General features: G+C 36.7%; 1 protein-coding gene across 11 annotated transcripts in view; it reads right to left on the minus strand.

The window, feature by feature from the left end:
- Nucleotides 1-17,924, minus strand: part of PDLIM5 (PDZ and LIM domain 5) — a 310,363-nt gene that overhangs the window by 135,844 nt on the left and 156,595 nt on the right. For all 11 annotated transcript variants that reach the window (XM_066280190.1, XM_066280197.1, XM_066280195.1 and 8 more), the window contains exon 3: nt 16,160-16,311. In XM_066280190.1, the coding sequence (XP_066136287.1) occupies nt 16,160-16,311 (152 nt within the window). The remainder of the gene's footprint in view (nt 1-16,159; nt 16,312-17,924) is intronic.

A 17,924-nucleotide genomic window follows, 5' to 3' on the forward strand; every position in this document is an offset into this window, starting at 1 on the left:
GGTCTCCATATTCACTAAAACTAACATTTTTTAAATTTATGTAATACAATTACATATGGTTTATTTAAGCTCCAGATATGTATCATTTGGAGAGGACATTTTGATATCTTAAGAGTTAGTGGAATGGTTTCAAGGCTCTAAAGAAAGGAATACAAAAAAACTGAGAAAAGAGAAAACATGTTCAATATTCATGGCATTGGGCCCGACCAGGTGGTGGCACAGTGGATAGAGCATTGGACAGGGATTCAGAGGACACAGGTTCAAAACCCCAAAGACACTGGCTTGAGCGTGGGATTACAGACATGACACTATAGTCACTGGCTTGAGCGTGGGATTACAGACATGACACTATAGTCACTGGCTTGAGCGTGGGATTACAGACATGACACTATAGTCACTGGCTTGAGCCCAAGTTCTCTGGCTTGAGCAAGAGGTCATTCGCTCTACTGTACCCTCCGGTCAAGGCACATATGAGAAAGCAATCAATGAACAACTAAGATGCCACAATAAAGAACTGATGCTTCTCATCGTTCTCCTGTCTGTCTGTCCCTATCTGTCCCTCTCTCTGTCACACAAAAAAGAAAAAAAATATACATATATATACACACACATATATATTTATGGTATTGTGAAAAACCAACTTATCACAAAATCCAGTATATTTCTAATTCTCAGCATAAGATACCTAAAAGAATATGGTAATTAGACCAAAAGATAGATGGAGAAGAGTACAACAGGGGACAGACATGTAGGGTTCGAAGGTTAATAAACTCATAGGCTAACCCCTGTAAGCTTGTTAACTTTTGTCTGTTCTTTCATCCTCTGCTGCACAACTCCAATCCCAGTGTCACTGCTGTCATGGATTTGTCACACAATTAGTATTTTTGTACACAGATCAAAGAGACATTTCCAAGTATAAATACAGACAAATGGTGTAGGTGGACTAAGAGCTCTACTGGTTAATAGCTGGAGTTGCTTCAAACGCTAAAATGCTATGAATCTTATTTAGTCTGTTCTTATACTTGAATTTAGCCATGACTTTTAATTCAACTGCAAAACTGTTTCAAAGATGAAGTTGTTATTAAAACTGCTTTAGTTTAACCAGAGAATGCATACATTGGCACTACTAAAGGAATGAGTGAGGTAATATTACTTCTGGAATATTATGTGAGCTTTTAAAACAGCAAATTTTCCTTTGTTTTTTCAGTCAGTGAGAGGAGGGGAAACAGAGACAGACTCCTGCAGGCGCCCCAACTGGAATCCCCCCCCCCCGGCAAGCCCACTAGGGGGCAATGCTCTGCCCATCTGGGGCACTGCTCTGTTGTTCAGCAACCAAGCTCTTCCCTACACCTGAGGCAGAGACCATGGAGCCTCACTCAGTGCCCAGGGACAACTCGCTCCAATCAAGCCATGGCTGCAGAAGGGGTGGGGGAGGGGGAGAGAGAGAAAGAGGGAGAGAGAGAAAAGCAAGAGGGGGAAGGGTGTAGAAGCAGATGGTCGCCTGTCCTGTGTGCCCTGACAGGAACCGAACCTGGAACACCCACACACTGGGCCAATGCCCCACCACTGAACCAACCAGCCAGGGCCTAAAACAGCAAATTTTTCAAAGAGCATTGCCTTCTTGCTAGTACTTTCCTTGGCATTTGAAATTACTGGAATATCAAACAAATGTCTCCATAAGTGCCTCTGGCTCTGTCTCCTATGAAACCAAATTAATGGCAAAAATCCCTACTGTGGTGTATTTGGAAGAGCAAAATGAACTTTTAGACAAGAGGCATTACAATGACTATACAGTAAAAAATATTTTAAATCCTTTAATGTGATAGTGTAGAAAAATCATTTGTTAGGAGGAAAACAAATCTGAGCTTGAATTCTGGCTTGCTTACTTACAAGTTGTGTGACTCTGAAGTACTTACTAACCTCTCTGTAAAGTAGGGTGATAATATCTGTCACAGTAATTGCAATGAAGATAAATGACTAAAGTATATAAAGTTCCTAACTCAGTAACTTGTTAGAGCAAGAATTTAAAGTGCTAGTTTCTTTCATTTTTACTTTTAGGTGACAGGAGAGGAGATAGTGAGGCAGACTCCCACATGTGCCCCAACTGGGATCCACCCAGCAACCCCTGTCTAGGGCCAGTGCTCGGATCAACCAAGCTATTTTTAGTACATGAGGCTGATGCACTCAGATCAAATAAGCCATCCTCAGCACCTGGGGCCAAAGAAGCCCTGGCTGCAGGAGGGGAAAAGAGAAAGGGGAGAGGGATAGCAGGAGGAACAGATGGTTGCTTTTCTTGTGGGCTCTGACCAGGAATAGAACCCGGGACGTCCATATGCTGGTTCTAGCCACTGAGCAACCTGACAGGGCCACTTCTTCTTCTTTACTATGCTTTAGTTACTACATTCTGACTGTGTGTACTAAAAACAAGACAAAAGACACTTTCCATCAGATATCTCAGAAGAAAAACTATTACCTAAAATTCTTGGAAACACTAGTATTTTTATAACTAATATAAGCTTCTTTGAAGGAAAAAAAAACTCATTTCCACAATCACTAAAATAATTTCACTATAAATATTATACAACAATTATAGAAACTGAATGCAAAACAGCAAAGTTTCAATAAAGAAACAATTCACTTTGATCCCTTGGAGATAATTCTTTGTCTTACTACAGTGAATAAACATATATATACACACATATATATGCATGTATATATATACATATACATGTATGTATGTATGTTGTGGAGGTTTTTCCCAGTTTTTTTTTGTACTTTTCTAAAGTTAAAAGCGGGGAGGCAGTCAGACAGACTCCTGCATGAGCCCCACCGGGATCCACTCGGCATGCCCAGCAGGGGGTGATGCTCTGCCCATCTGGAACGTTGCTCCATTGTGGCCAGAGCCATTTTAGCACTTGAGGCAGAGGCCATGGAGCTGTCCTCAGCACCCAGGCCAACTTTGCTCCAATGGAGCCTTGGATTTGGGAGGGGAAGAGAGAGACAGAGAGGAAGGAGAGGGGGAAGAGTGGAGAAGCAGATGGGCGTTTCTCCTGTGTGCCCTGGCCGGGAATCAAACTCGGGACTTCCACACGCTGGGTCAATGCTCTACCACTGAGCCAACCAATTAGCTCTAGCCAGGTAGCTCAGTTGGTTAGCATATTGTTCCCATACCCCAAGGCTATGGGTTTGATCCCCAGTCAGAGCACATATAAGAATTTACCAGTAAATACATACATAAGTGAAACAATAAATTGATGTTTTTCTCTCTCTCACTCTCTTTCTTTCTTCCTTCCTCTCTCTCTCTCTAAAATCAATAAATTAAGGGAAAAAATTAAATCTACATGAACATTAGAGAATTTATTAAATCTGGAAAAGAGATATTGCCCTATACTTCAACGTGTCAACAAGATTATAATACTACTTTGAAAAAACAGTTAACTTAGCTTATCTTTCAAATACAAAAATACTTCTCTTAGTTTTAAGAATGTGGTAAGCAAATATATTCTCAGTATAATAAAAACGTTATGAACTAAAAAAAAACATTATGAACTAATAATGAATTCATTGTTTCAAAGCATAATCTGTATAACATAATTTCAGTAAAACAAAAGAATCTGGAAAGTCCCTTAAACTCACTGTAACAGGATGAATTACACAGGAAAACAGTGCTTATCCACTTCAGCCAAAACAGTCAAGATAAAGGCAGACTGCACGGTAAAAGAGGTCACTGAATTCAGGATTACCATAGATTTATGTTGTAATGCAGAAATAAGTCTTGCTCTATTACCTAAGCAACTAAATTACACACACACACACACACACACACACACACACAGTAGATGAATAAAAGACAATTTTTCATACCCATCTATATCTCAAAGAAAGACCATTCATGGATGTTAAATTATTGGACTAGTAACATTTAGCAACCTATTCATAAAGTTGGTTTATTATGAAAATGCAGTGTTTAAAATACATTGAAGAAAAAGTAAGCTGCGAAGTCTAACTGTAAATACTCTGCCATTTATGTGCTTTCCACAGCCAATCACTCTCGTTTGCTTTGAAACTCACATAAAGCCAAAGCTATTTCAGTCTCTGAAACCCTTAATAGCAACAACAGCCACTGGAAACAGTTGGGAATGACTTGAATTTCAATCCTCTCAAAAGCTCTAGATGCTATATGGACAAAAATTTTTATTTGGAACTCCAAGGCGACGGCTGCCATTAAATGCACAAGAATGATCAGTCTGTCACTCTATCTCACTAATAAACTTCTTGTGAATTATTTCTAAATTTATCAGGCATAAGAAGTAGAAATACTATATTTTTAAATTCTCTACAACTCAAGGCAATAAATATTTATTGAGTACCATCTATGTCCAAGCCACAGTGGCAGAATGTAATAAAGAGAAAGTTACTGCTGCCCTTGAAGAGTTGGGCATGATCTTCTTGCCACTTAATCAGCGTTTGTGTTACATATTACTCAGCTATTCCTTTACATACAAGGATATAGTATATGCTTTCTCATTTTAAATCTCTGAAATTCAGCTTTTTTTCTTTCTTAAAATGATAATGAAAATTAATTTGGTACAATTCAATTCTGTGGAATTGTGGTCCTTTTAATCTCTCAAGCAGATGGTCCCAGGGCAGTCTTCTCATGTTACTCTTCCCCTTCAGCTGTCCTGCTGTCCTGTCTGTCTCCAGTCCCTCCACACCCTCAGTCTGTCTCCTCAGTCTCCCCTTCCTTACTTTCAGATGGCTTTAAATGTTTTTGGCTAGTGGTTCTCAATCTGGGAACTGAGCTTGTAGCAGGGAACTGGGGCACACTTTTAAGTTTTCACAAGTGATCCACAAATTTATCTGTGTACCAAACACTGTGTAAAGTCTGCTTAAATCATGCGTATATTGTGACTTTAAAATAAATGGAGATTCTTGTACATACATGGGGAAAAATCTTCCTCTTCATTTAAAACTTCAATACAGTAATTATAAACTTGGCAGTTACTAAAAACACAATTATTAACGTGGTGGTGGAAGGTCTTACTGAAGAAATATTTGACATTTAAAAAATGAAGGTTAGAAACAGGGGTCCACACTGTGAGTTCCTTGAGGGCAGGATGAGGACTTCCCTTCTATCCCCAGGGATCAGACGTTCAGCACATATTCAGATTAAGATGCTAACAAATGAATCTGAAATATTTGTTTAAGATTTAGGCGTTGTGATTAGGAGCTGTGTCTCTCCCCACCACCACTCCCTAAGGCCATGCTAATTGATTCTGTTCTATTCACAGTCTGCTTTAAGACATATAAAAACAGGTGGTTAGAGATGAATGTGGGAGGTTCAGGCAAGGAATGAGTGTTTCTGATCTTGGTAATGGGGCAGCTGGTGGGCCATTCACCAAGATAAATTCAGCAGGAGGTGCAAATTGGTGAGGCAGGGTGTTGAGCTCAGTTCTGACCATGTTGAGTGTGAAGAATCTGTGAGACATCCAAGTGAGAAGTAGTTCCAGCGACATGACAGGAGGAGGAGCCGGACTCGAGGAAGCAGAAGAGCAGGGAGAAGGGAAAGCGCAGGACCTGGGTCCAGCAGCAAAAAGCCTGAGCGTCCTCGGCTCTGCCCTCTTCCCTCACTTCTACGCCGCCGTTACTGTGGCTTTGAGAATTCCTGTTCCCAAGGTCTATTTTTTTTTCATTTCTCCTGTATTTCACTCTTCAAGCCCTCAGTTAGCCAAGTCACAGCGATACTTGCCTGACCAGTCTCCCCGTCTCTGGTGTCTCTACACCTTCTTCCAAACTGTCTCACGAAGTATCATTCTAAAAATGTCACTTCCCTGATCAAGACTTAATACCTCAGTGTCTAAGACCCTGCAAAGCACTACTCTAACCCCAAATTCCTTTTATTCTCATCTTTATTTCCAGTTGGTCAACTTGCTTATCCCAACACATGCCAAGCCTGGGGATTGGCCACCTCTACACAACCCCAGGGGTGTTCCTCCATCTGAGACAGTTCCTTATCTTTCAAAGCGGAGCCCAAGTTCAGCACCTCCAGGGCTCCTTTCCACTGGAACAGAATCCTACCTTCTCTGTACTCTGTAGAACTTTCTTTCTCTTATATATCAATTCCTAAAAGGCAGAAATCATAAATTACTCTCTTTATATCTACCCCTTATGACTGCTAGTCATAAGGCAAATCTACAGGAAAAGTCCAATTTTTAACATTTGGAACATTATGAGACTTTCAACTCAAGTAATTAATGAGTGCTGATGAAAGATGAAGATAAATTTTTTTCTATGAGTATTATTAAAAACAGTCCAAAAGTTAATATTTTAACTTGATTTTAATATGTTACTCAAGGAATTAAAGGGAGTAGACATGAATCTGGGTGGGAGAGTGAGGGAAGAAACTCATTTTTTAAAATCTTTCTGACTTAACCCATAGTAAAAGAGAATTACATCTCTATTATTCCTCTGAGAACAGATGGAATCAGCAGAACAAACAAGACTAGATGTGTTCTGGTTTCTCTTTGCAACCATATTTCACTGGATAAGGATAATTTTGATCCAAAGCAGTAGTAAGCCGAAGGTAAGCATAATGTTTGTATTCCCTCTTTTTAAAAGTTTTAATTACAATAGTTATGATCAAAATCACTCACATGATTAAATATTCCTTTCTTCTTATACTTGCATCATCTTTCTGACTCTCTCAGATAACTACTTACCAGACTGTCCTCTCATTTTCTATTTCCCTCCAGCCACACCCGTTTTGTTGCTAAGAAACAAAATAAATATAATCCCCTGGAAGTAACTTTATGATGCATACTATATTAATGCTCACTATCAACTCAGGCGAGAAGTAGAAGTAGGAAGAACAAAGAAAAAACTTATCTTTATTATGTCCTAGGGTTCTTTACATGTCCTATTTATTTTATCATTACAATAGTTCTACAAGGCAGTTATCACTGCCCATTTACAAATAGTAAGTGAAACTCAGTTATATAACACGCCTAAGGTCACACAGCTAGAAGGGCTGGAATCAAGGTTTGTACCAAGTTTACCTAATTTCAAAGGCAGTGTCATTACCATTCCCCTTATTTTTTTCATTTTGTGGCCTTGTTGAAAAATTCTGCATATACAAAACATTATACATGTTAAAATTTTACAACAAAGCTTTAAAATTAAACAGGTCTTTAAATGTATTGATATTATTTCCTAGGATGTTTTCCAAGGATTATATACTGAAATGATTTTTCCTTCAGAGGCAAAGGACTTTTATGTTTAAAAAAAAACCCAAACACTTTCAAAGATGAAGAATTTCAAAGTGCAGAATATACCCTGACAACCCATGTTTGCCAAATCTGCTACTGTTAAATTGCTACACATCATCAAAAAAGATGAACTAGTTTGACCCTTCAAGTTCATTTTCAACAACTTTATCCATACTGAATTGAAGAAAAAGAGATACCAGATAAATACTTCTACATCTGCTAAAGGACTTATTGACAATCACTTTTCTAGAGTGTGTCATTTGAGCAAAGAGTCCTACAAAAATATTTTTTTTAATTCCTGAATCCTAATTACTCATAGAACACATAGAAGTCTACTGAAAAACTGAGTCTTTCAACTAAAATATAGAAATAAATGAGCAAATATAGTCAATAGTCTTTTAAAAACTTGGGAGGGAAAAGTAAAAGATGACATTCTCTTTTTTCTTTTTCTTTTTTTTTTTTTGTTTTTTTTTTTGAGAGAGAGAGAGAGATAGGCAAGAAGGGAGAGAGATGAGAAGCATCAATTCATAGTTGTGGCACCTTAGTTGCTCATTTATTGCTTTCTCATATGTGCCTTGACCAGGGGGCTCCAGCCAAGCCAGTGACCCCTTGCTCAAGCCAGTGACCTTGGGCTCAAGCCACACGCTCAAGCCGAATGAGCCTATGCTCAAACCAGCGACCTTGGGGTTTTGAACCTGGGTCCTCAGCATCCCAGGTCGATGCTCTATCCACTGCGCCACTGCCTGGTCAAGCAAAGAGATGACATTCTGATAAAGATCAGGTAACCACAAACACAAGTCAATATCCAAATGAATGTTCCTATCATTGGACCATGAGCCTATTAAGCCTCCTTGTTTTCTTTTACCTTCATTCTAATATATAGGGTCTATAAGCACATAGAAAATAATTTAGGTATAATATTGATTGTAGAATGCCAACAGGTAAGGCTGAAAATGAAAAGTACATTTTAGACAGAGATGCTGGTGCTTACAAGTACAAGAGTCAACAAGTTACCTTATTGTGTTATTATCCTATCAAATCAAATGTTATTAAGAGATTATAGTCACTAACTCCTTTGCTACACACAGGAGGTAGGGAGGGCATTCACTTCAAATTGACCTGGGTTTGTTAGGCAAGTAACATAAATTCTTGATGACAAACTGTACTCATCTGAAAAATGGGCATGTAACTCAATGGACTGATATAAGAATTAAATGATACATATAAAAAGCCTTGGGTTAGGGTTAGGGTTAGGGTTAGAAAAAAAAAAAAGAAAAAAAAAAAAGCCTTGCACAAAAATGATGCCAACATGAGCTTGTCTTCTTCCCCTTTCTGAAGCAGCACTTCCAATTTTAATGATGGGGAAGATGCAATCAAACTCTGTACTACTGAAAAATAGTCATTAAAAGAATTAAAAACTAAAATCAAAACCAAAACAAACAAAAAATCCAAGCAAACATAAAACAATAAAACCTAAACTGCAGAGCAGACATCAGAATTAGAAAAGCATGTGAAATACAAAGGGAAAAAAGTAACCTGAAATGGGGTAACATGCAACTCCAATTAAAAGAGAAGATCATTAAACTATGTGTTTTAATTTGCATGAATTGAAATATGCCATATATAACTGAAAACTTTGATTAAAAAAGGAATACCTCCTGAAGTCTGGCCTCTGTGCTATTAGTCAAAGAAAAAGTACAGTTGAGCCCATAAAAGCTAACAGTAATAGAATGTTAAGCAATCCACAAAATGTAACAAAAGATGACTAATAGCTTCAGACTGGTATAACAGCTACTTTCTATTTTTCTTTGTACCTATTAAATTATTCCAATCTGTCATTCATTTAGTAGTATTACTAGACCTCTGACAATTTGTGTTGCTGTTGTTTGAAGGATAAGGAAGATGAGGGAGGCATAAAGAGAGTACATCAATATTTTTCAAAACTCAATTCTTCTAGAACAAAAACAAAAATACAGATATGCCATTACAAATAATGTAAAAAACAAAGGAAGATTAGAAAAGCTATATACATTCTCTGTGATTCCAACAAAATTAATTTAAAAATATAAAATAAAAAAAGGTATAAAGTGTTTTTTAATGATTAAATGCTGCTTTAATGTCCATGTGATCTACCTTTCACCTTAAAGTCAGCATAGTAGTACAAGTCACTTTGCTAACCTGGCACAGTTTACAGTAACTCCAGTGAAGAAAGTCCAATTTCCTGATCCTCTCAGCCAAAATAAGCAAACTTAAGTTAGTTTGATCTAATACCAACCTCTAGGGAACTTATCATTTTATAGCTTAAAAACCAGAACAAGATCCCAAATTTAAAGGAAGTTAGAAATCACCCATGACCTCATTATATGGTCAAAAAACACTAAGGCCCAGAAGTTTAGCTACTTGCCCCAATTCATACAGTAAGTTAGTAGCAAGCTTATCTGTTATGCAGAGAATTACTGAAATAAAATGAAATAGTTAAAAAATCTTATTCATAGACTCCAATATACTTAAGAGTTGTGAGATATCAAAGTTTTAAAAAGTAATTTTCTTCCTTTATTATAATTTTTTAAATGATCCAGTTTCACTCAAAGTAACAGGTAAAATATGAATAGTTTCTGATATTTAAAAATAAGCACTTGCTATTTGCCTAATTTCCATAAGAGAAAAAATAACTTCAAATAGAATTTTTCATTGTCAAATTGTAGTACTCTTAGAATCAATTCCCATTGCAGAAAACCTCTTTTTTCCAAATCCTTTTAAGGATAAAAGACAAATCAAAATGAAATCTTCTATACCACTATATTCACTAGATATCAGACTGTAGTGAGTTAAGTCTTATTGTTTCCAAATATCACAGAGATATGTTTGGTTTATTACATGCTCCCAATTAGACTAGATGGAAAAAAAAACTGTTACAAAATTCCCTCTTAAATTCTATTTTAGGATACTGATGTTGGGCTTAAAGAAGAGATAGATTATTTTTTAAAATTTTATTGAATTTATTGGGTTGCACTGGTTAATAAAATTATCTAGGTTTCAGGTGTACAATTCTATAATACATAATCTGTATTGACTGTGTGTTCCCCACCCCAAGACAAGTTTCCTTCCATCTCCATTTATCCCTTTACTCTCTTTTGTCTCCCCTCATTCCCCATTTCCTCTGGTAATCATCTCTAGTTTTTTCAATGAACAGAAACATAACAATACTGAATACAAAAAAAAAAAAAATTGCTAGTGATGTTCACTTCAAAAAACAAAAATGTTTTTTCTCCCTTATATCCTCCCCCTGGGGATTCTTGGGTGGAGGTGAGCAGAAAGTCAGCCAAAGTGGTAATCAGCCAGCGTTTCTATGGGAAAAGGCAGAGCTGCCACTATCAGGAATGGGAAGAAGCTTAGTCTGCTCCTTCTTCGAGCCCCTCTTTCCAACAAACAGCAAAGTCATTTCTCTCCCAAATCCTGCTGTAGATCTGGCAGTGATAACTCTCCAAGTCTTTCTCACAATTTTTTATAGGCCCAGGAAAGCTGAAATTCAATTGCAGACATTACAGTGACTCACAGGTCCTACCCATTCTGTCCCCCTCTGCCCATTTCCTGCTGCCTCTCTAACCTTCTCCCCAGTCCACCTGCACTGGCTCCGCTCCAGCACACTGGCCTTCCTGACGGGCCACCGCGCAGGCTCTTCCCTCTGCTGGGCACTTACCACCCAGATATCCAATAACCTTCTCACTGAGGCTTTCCTGGCCGCTCTATTTTCAAGTGCAACTCCCTACCACTGCATTCCCTATCTCCCTTACGTACTTTATTTTCCCCCATATAACTTATCTCCACGTGATATACTACACGTTCTTACTGACTTCTTGTCTGCCTATGCTAAAGAGTCGGGACCATGAGGGCAGGAGTTTTTATCTGTTCTGTTCACTGCTGTGTCCCTGGCATCTAATAACAATGCCTGTCACTTAGCAAGAGCTCAAAAATTATTTGTGGAATAAATAAATGGTTTCAAGTTTGGAGAACAATGCTGGTACCCATAAAATATTTATTAGATGCTAAAAAAACAAAACTATATGAGGCATCAAATACAAATAGTGCAAAAAACATAGTCTTTGCTTTCAAAATGTCTGGTTGGAAAAACAGAACTAATATATAATACATGGTGCAATTAGTTAATTACATAGGCAGTATTAGGTATAACTAATAACTAATTAGGTTTATTTGTATATACCTCATGAAATCTGTATTGTATTGTATATGTATAGAATATTCCTAATGTATATTTAAATACCAAATAAAATGGTATAATCTTGTCACAGGAGTTCAGAGAACAACAACAAAAAAAAGAGTAGCTGCCATAGTAAGAAAAGACTGTATGCAGATGATGAGTTCGATAAGAAGTTTGTTTATGGAGAGGGATGCACTGGCAGTGAAGAGGTAGGTATTCCAGATGAACTGAATATCCTAAGAACATAAAGGTATGTGACAAACAGTGAGAAACCTATCTTAAAAGGAAAGATGGTATTTACTTTTGAGGAGTGATGATCACGGGAAGACAATCTGAGTGGGCCTAGGTCACAAAGAACTTAATCCTCCGAGCAGAAGACTCAAGTCTAGATGGAATCTCACAGAACAGGCTGTTGGAGCCTTCCTGAGTCCTCTACATCCCTTCTAATGGTTTGGTACACCCATCCCGGATATGGTCCCTCCACTGCTACAAATGGATCACACCAGCAACTTCCTGCGGAAGCAAGAGAAGCTACCTGCTAGCCTTCCTGTGCGCACACACACAAACACACTTCCAGGACAGCTGGTGGCCAATCACTAATAAATGTAGGGGAACAGGGCAAAAGTTCAGCTCCCTTAGCTCATCCAGGGCAGACTCTGTGGTCTATGTATAATTTTTGCTGCAGAGTGCCCTCCTGGATCTAGCTGAAGCTGGACACGCCTTGAAACCACACCCTTGCCTTTCCCAACCCTGCTTCCCTCACTACTTTCATATGTATCACTTGCACACAAATCCTACCTCAGGTTCAGCTTCAAGCAACCAGACTAAGTCAAGCCAGTGAAGGAATATTCATGAAGAAAAGTACATGTTTATGAGAATCACACAGAGAAAGATCTGTAGCTAGCTCAGTCTGGAAGGAGAGTACAGAGCACTTTGGTGGATGATAGGTGGGATAGAGAGGGCAAGGTGCCTGGAGGCCAGTGAAGGGTGCTGTTGTTCAAAGTCTGAAATAAGTAGAAAAAAATATTTGCTTTACATGAGAAAGAGAATTTTAGGAGAGAATGGCCCTAGTATAGGGAAGAATTAAAAACAACTTTGCAAAGCTTTACTTTTTCCTTAAAAGGGAAAGAGTATTTCTTCAGCAGCATTGTTAATGTTATACCATGAATTTCCTTAATTGCAAATCTCTTTTCGGGCTGAGAAGCATTCAAAAACTTGAAAGAATTACAATGAATAACAATAGGACTCTAAAATTCTCTCTCATATTTTGGGTCCCTGATTATCAATATTCAGAAATATGAAGACAAGATTAAGTAGTATTGGCAAATATTTTTAACAAGTTGGTCTGTTAGACTTTATTTAAGTAGCTTAAAAAAATCTTTATTAAAGGCAGTAGCAGATCATTGAAATTGGAAATGTATCCAAAAAAGGTAACCCCTGGTTTTCATCTATTCTTAAGGGACCTAGAAATGGTTTCAATTGGTAATGAGATACTGGTCCTGTATCATAAAACAGGGAGCATAACGTAGGCTGGTATGAAAGAAATGATACACAGCTCAAGAACAAGAGCTTATGCCCCACATAAACTTTCAACTGTAGAATTTAAGAAACAGCTGCATTTGTTTTGTTTGATCTCACACAAGTTAAGTTTCTTTACTTCTTAGTTCCTTTTCAAAATCATACTTAGTAAAAAAGCCCATAAATAAAAATGAGTTCATGGGCAGAAAGCATACTATCGAAAAAGAACTTTTTACAGCAAGGTTATTCATCACATTGATTACTTTTATAGGCATTAAAAAGTATAGCTAATGGTTATCAAAATTAAATGCACATAACTTTTGTCTCAACAGTCCCATTGAAAGGAATTTATCTCATTGTGGGGGGGATGGTTAGAAAAGTATGCTACAATATATCAAAGGATATGTATAAGTCTAAGTTCATAAAAAATTTTACCATTCAGCTTTAAGATGAAATTGATACTCCTCCAGACAAATGCACATAATTTACCCTCTATATAGCCTTAAATAGTCCCAGGAGAGACTCAGGGAAAAAAAAGGGTTCTATAAATATATTTGGAAAGTATCACATATGTTATTCCCCTCTTAAAGATTTACAATACACAAGATAATTTATGAAAGACTATGAGATGTTTGGGGAAAGAAAGGTGTTTCCAAATTTTATAGAGTAAAAACATTTCTGCAATCATTAAAAACAGGACTTGTTTAAAACTTTCCATAACCACCTGGTAAATGACAGCCACGTTCCTTATAAATCTAAAGGTTCGAAGCTATCATTCAATCACTGTCTTTTCATTCCTTTTCTCCTCTCTTTAGTCCAAGATACTGCAGTGGTTCTAACTTTATAATTTACAATGATCTCAGAGAATTTATAAAAATTTAACTCTTGCCCTGGCTGGTTTGCTCAGTGGTAGAGCATCAGTCTGGTGAGAATAAGTCTCAGGTTCGATTCCCGGTCAGGTCACACAGGAGAAGCAACCTTCTGCTTCTCCATCCCTCCCATCCTCTCTATCTTTATCTCTCTCTCTCTTCCCCTCTTGCAGCCAAGGCTCAAATGGTTCAAGCAAAGTTGGCCCCAGGTGCTAAAGATGCTTCATGGCCTCACCTCAGGCACTAAAATAGCACAACTGCCAAACATTGGAGCAGCGGCCCACATGGGGCTTGCCATGTGTATCCAGGTTGGGTTATACATGGAATCTGTCTCTGCCTCCCCATCTCTCACTTAATAAAATATATATAAATAAATACATAAATAAATAAATTATACTTCTTGGTTCTTGCCTGCAAATATTCTGATTCCTATCAGTATTTTTAACAAGCAATCCAGGTGATTTCAATGTAGGTCAAATGTTGGAATATTCAAAATGCCTGACATATAATCATCAAAAAGATGATTAGCTATTTTATAATTGAGGCCTGGTAACTTTATTTTACAAAGTAAGTTCAGAAAATCTGAACTTTATTAGAGTATGTTAAAAAGATATTTTTCTTTCCAGGATAAAAAGAGAAAAAACATACTAAGAAAAGTCAAAACATACCTAAAAAAAAATACCTTCTAACAGATAGTGCCCAGAGTATTAGGGCAAAGGGTTTTGCCCTATTATAAAAATTCTTAACCAGTGCACCACTGAGAAATTTCAGGAATTTTTTTAAAGATTGTCTTTTTAAAAAATTTTTATTTAGAAAATTAACAGGATGACATTGATACATAAGAGTATGTAGGTTTCAGGTAAGCATCTGAACTGTTCATTATGTTGTATTCCCATTACCCAAAGTCATATCATTTTGTCACCTTATATTTGTCCCTCTTTACACTACTCCCCCTACTCCTTCCCTAATCCCCCTCTCCCTGGTAGCCAGTGTACCCTTTTTTTTTTTTAACAAGAGAGACAGAAAATGAAATACAAAGAGAGGGTCAGATAGAAACAGACAGATAGGAAGGAAGAGACATGAGAAAGCATCAATTCTCTGTTGCAGCACCTTAGTTGTTCACTGATTGCTTTCTCATATGTGCCTTGACCTGGGGGGCTACAGCAGACTGAGTGACCCCTTGCTCAAGCCAGAGACCTTGAGTTCAAGCTAGCAACCTTGGACTTCAAGCCAGCAACCACGAAGTCATGTCTATGACCCCATGCTCAAGCCAGTGACTCTGCACTCAAGCTGGTAAGCCCATGCTGAAGCAGGATGAGCCCACATTCAAGCTGGCAACCTTGGGGTTTCGAACCTGGGTGTCCTGCATCCCAGTCCAACATTCTATATACTACGCCAGTGCTTGGTCAGGCTTAGCTTTTTCTGATTTACTTATTTTACTCAGTATAATGTTCTCAAGACTCATCCATGTTGTCATAAATGGCCCTATATCATCGTTTCTTATGGCTGAGTAGTATTCCATTGTATATATGTACTACATCTTCTTTATCCAGTCCTCTATAGAAGGACACTTTAGTTATTTCCATGTTTTGGCCACTGTGAATAATGCTGCAATGAACATGGGGGTGCATGTGTCTTTACATACCAATGTTTTCAAGTTTTGGGAGTAGATACCCAGTAGAAGGATTGCTGGGTCATATGGTAAAATCGCAGGATACAAAATCAATATACAAAAGTCTGTTGCTTTCCTATATGCCAACAGAAATAAGAATTCAAAACTTCAGAAAATAAACTAAAAAAAAATTTCTTCTTTTACAATTGCAACAAAAAATAAATAAAATAGAAATAAACTTAACAAAGGATGTGAAGGACCTATATGCTGAAAACTAAAACATTTACTGAAAGAAATGGAAGAAAGACACAATAAAATGGAAAAATATTCCATGTTCATGGATTGGAAGCATCAACATATTTTAAAAAGCCATATTACCAAAAGCAATATACATATTTAATATAATCCCCATCAAAATCCCAATGTCTTTTTTTAAATTTCAGGAATTCTTAAATTCACAGATCTGTACACACACTTTTTATGGAGAAATAATTCAAAGCTTTCACCAATTCTTATATTGCTTGATTACTCAATTTAAAAATGAGCCATTTTATTTTTAGTTATCTGAGAAAGGGAAAGTAAAAGCTGGTTTTTAGTTAACACTATGAATCAGACACACAAAAACATAATTCCCAGTGTTCTTTTCTCTCTCAGAGCCAAGCAAAAAGCAATTTACCTTTGCAGAGTCATATTCAGAGAGCCTGTGCAACCCTTAATCTTGTTCTGGGCTTCAAGGTGAGTCATTCCATGGGCACTTATTCCATCAATGCTGAGAACCACGTCGCCTATTCTCACATTTGCCTGGGATGCCTTGCCACCATCTTTAAGCTGTAACAAACAGATTTAATTAGGAGTTCACTTGTTAAAAAAATAAGTAATAAACAGACAAAAATTATACTTTTTCTTATATTAAAAGAAAAATACATTAATATGCTACTCGACAAAGTAATAAAAATTATCTAGTTTAACGGGTCAAGTTAAAATTTAAATAACATATTTTCTTAAATTCTTAGTTGCGCTATAAAACTAAAACAATTTTATGAGTTAGGTAGCTTCCCTGATCATTTCTCCATTTCTTATTGTGTAACAGTAGTGTGTGATTTTTACAAATGAAGAGAAGTAGCCAAGAAAACCACATTTTAGCAGAAGAAAAAGAATGTGAGATGAATAGGGTATTTAATATGCTTTTAAAGGTAATTTTTTAAACTCTTCAGAGACAGCTGTAGTTTTGAGCACAAAAAGTAATACACATGAAGGATCCTTCCTGTTGAGTTCAATTCATATCCAGTGTTTGGGGGGCTGAATTCTTTTAGATCACAAGCCCAAATATCTTTTATACTTGATGTGTTCCCTGCTCTTAGCATTTATTTAACAGAGGGGGAAGGAAACAAGTGTGTCTGAGATTGTCAAGACTTTTTTGTGTAACACAGTCTTTAATCACCAACCTCTTCCTTTCTCTGTAAAGTTTTCTAATAGAAAATGTTTCTAAATAGAAAAAAAATATGTTTGAGCAAGGATTTGTAAAAATTTAACAAACACAAAAGTAAAAAAATTATTCGAAGCTTTCAAATGAAACATTCTCTTTCATATATGTAATATATAGTGGTTTTCTTTTCATTTATACTAACAGAAAACTCCTTTCAGCTGCCCAGATGTCTTAAGATAAAAATAAATTAATGAAATGACATTAAAAAAATAAACCTTCCACACAAACAAATCAAAATTTATTTAATTGGTAAATAAAACTTACCAATATAACTTTATTATATATATATAGATATGTATATACATACACACCTTTTATTATATATACTGTATGACTGTCAAAGTAGTTCCAAAATTTAATGAAAATTAAATAAATAGGATTTCAGGATAAAAAAAAGAATCAAGATAGAACTTCATTACTTCTATTTTAAAATACTGTATTGGCAGATATATTTATTTAAATATTAAAGAATGTAGATATTTGGGATTTAGGAAGAATTAACAAGTATATTAAGTTATATGGTTTTACTATAGTCATGTACTGCATAATATTTCAGTTAACAATGAGCACATATACAGCAGTGGTCCCATAAAGTTATAATGAAGCTGAAAATTCCTATCGCCTAGTGACACTGTAGCCTTGGTAACGTTGTAGCCCAAGGCATTATTCATGTGTTGGTGGGAATGCTGGTGAAAACAAACCTATTGTGTAGGCAGTCTAATAAAACTATACATATACATTATGTACAGTCCATACTATTGATAATAATAAACAACTATGTTACTAGATTATGTATTTACTATACTACACTTTTTATTGTTAGAGTCCACTCTTTGTACTTACAAATAAAGATTGCTGTGAAATACTATGCCATGTTAGGCTGGAAGCATCCTCGTAAGTTTCATGTTTACTGGTCTCCTGACTGCATCTCTTTCTTTGTGCTTGATTTAATCTT

This window comes from Saccopteryx bilineata, chromosome 5 (assembly GCF_036850765.1).
Source record: "Saccopteryx bilineata isolate mSacBil1 chromosome 5, mSacBil1_pri_phased_curated, whole genome shotgun sequence".
NCBI lineage: Eukaryota > Metazoa > Chordata > Mammalia > Chiroptera > Emballonuridae > Saccopteryx > Saccopteryx bilineata.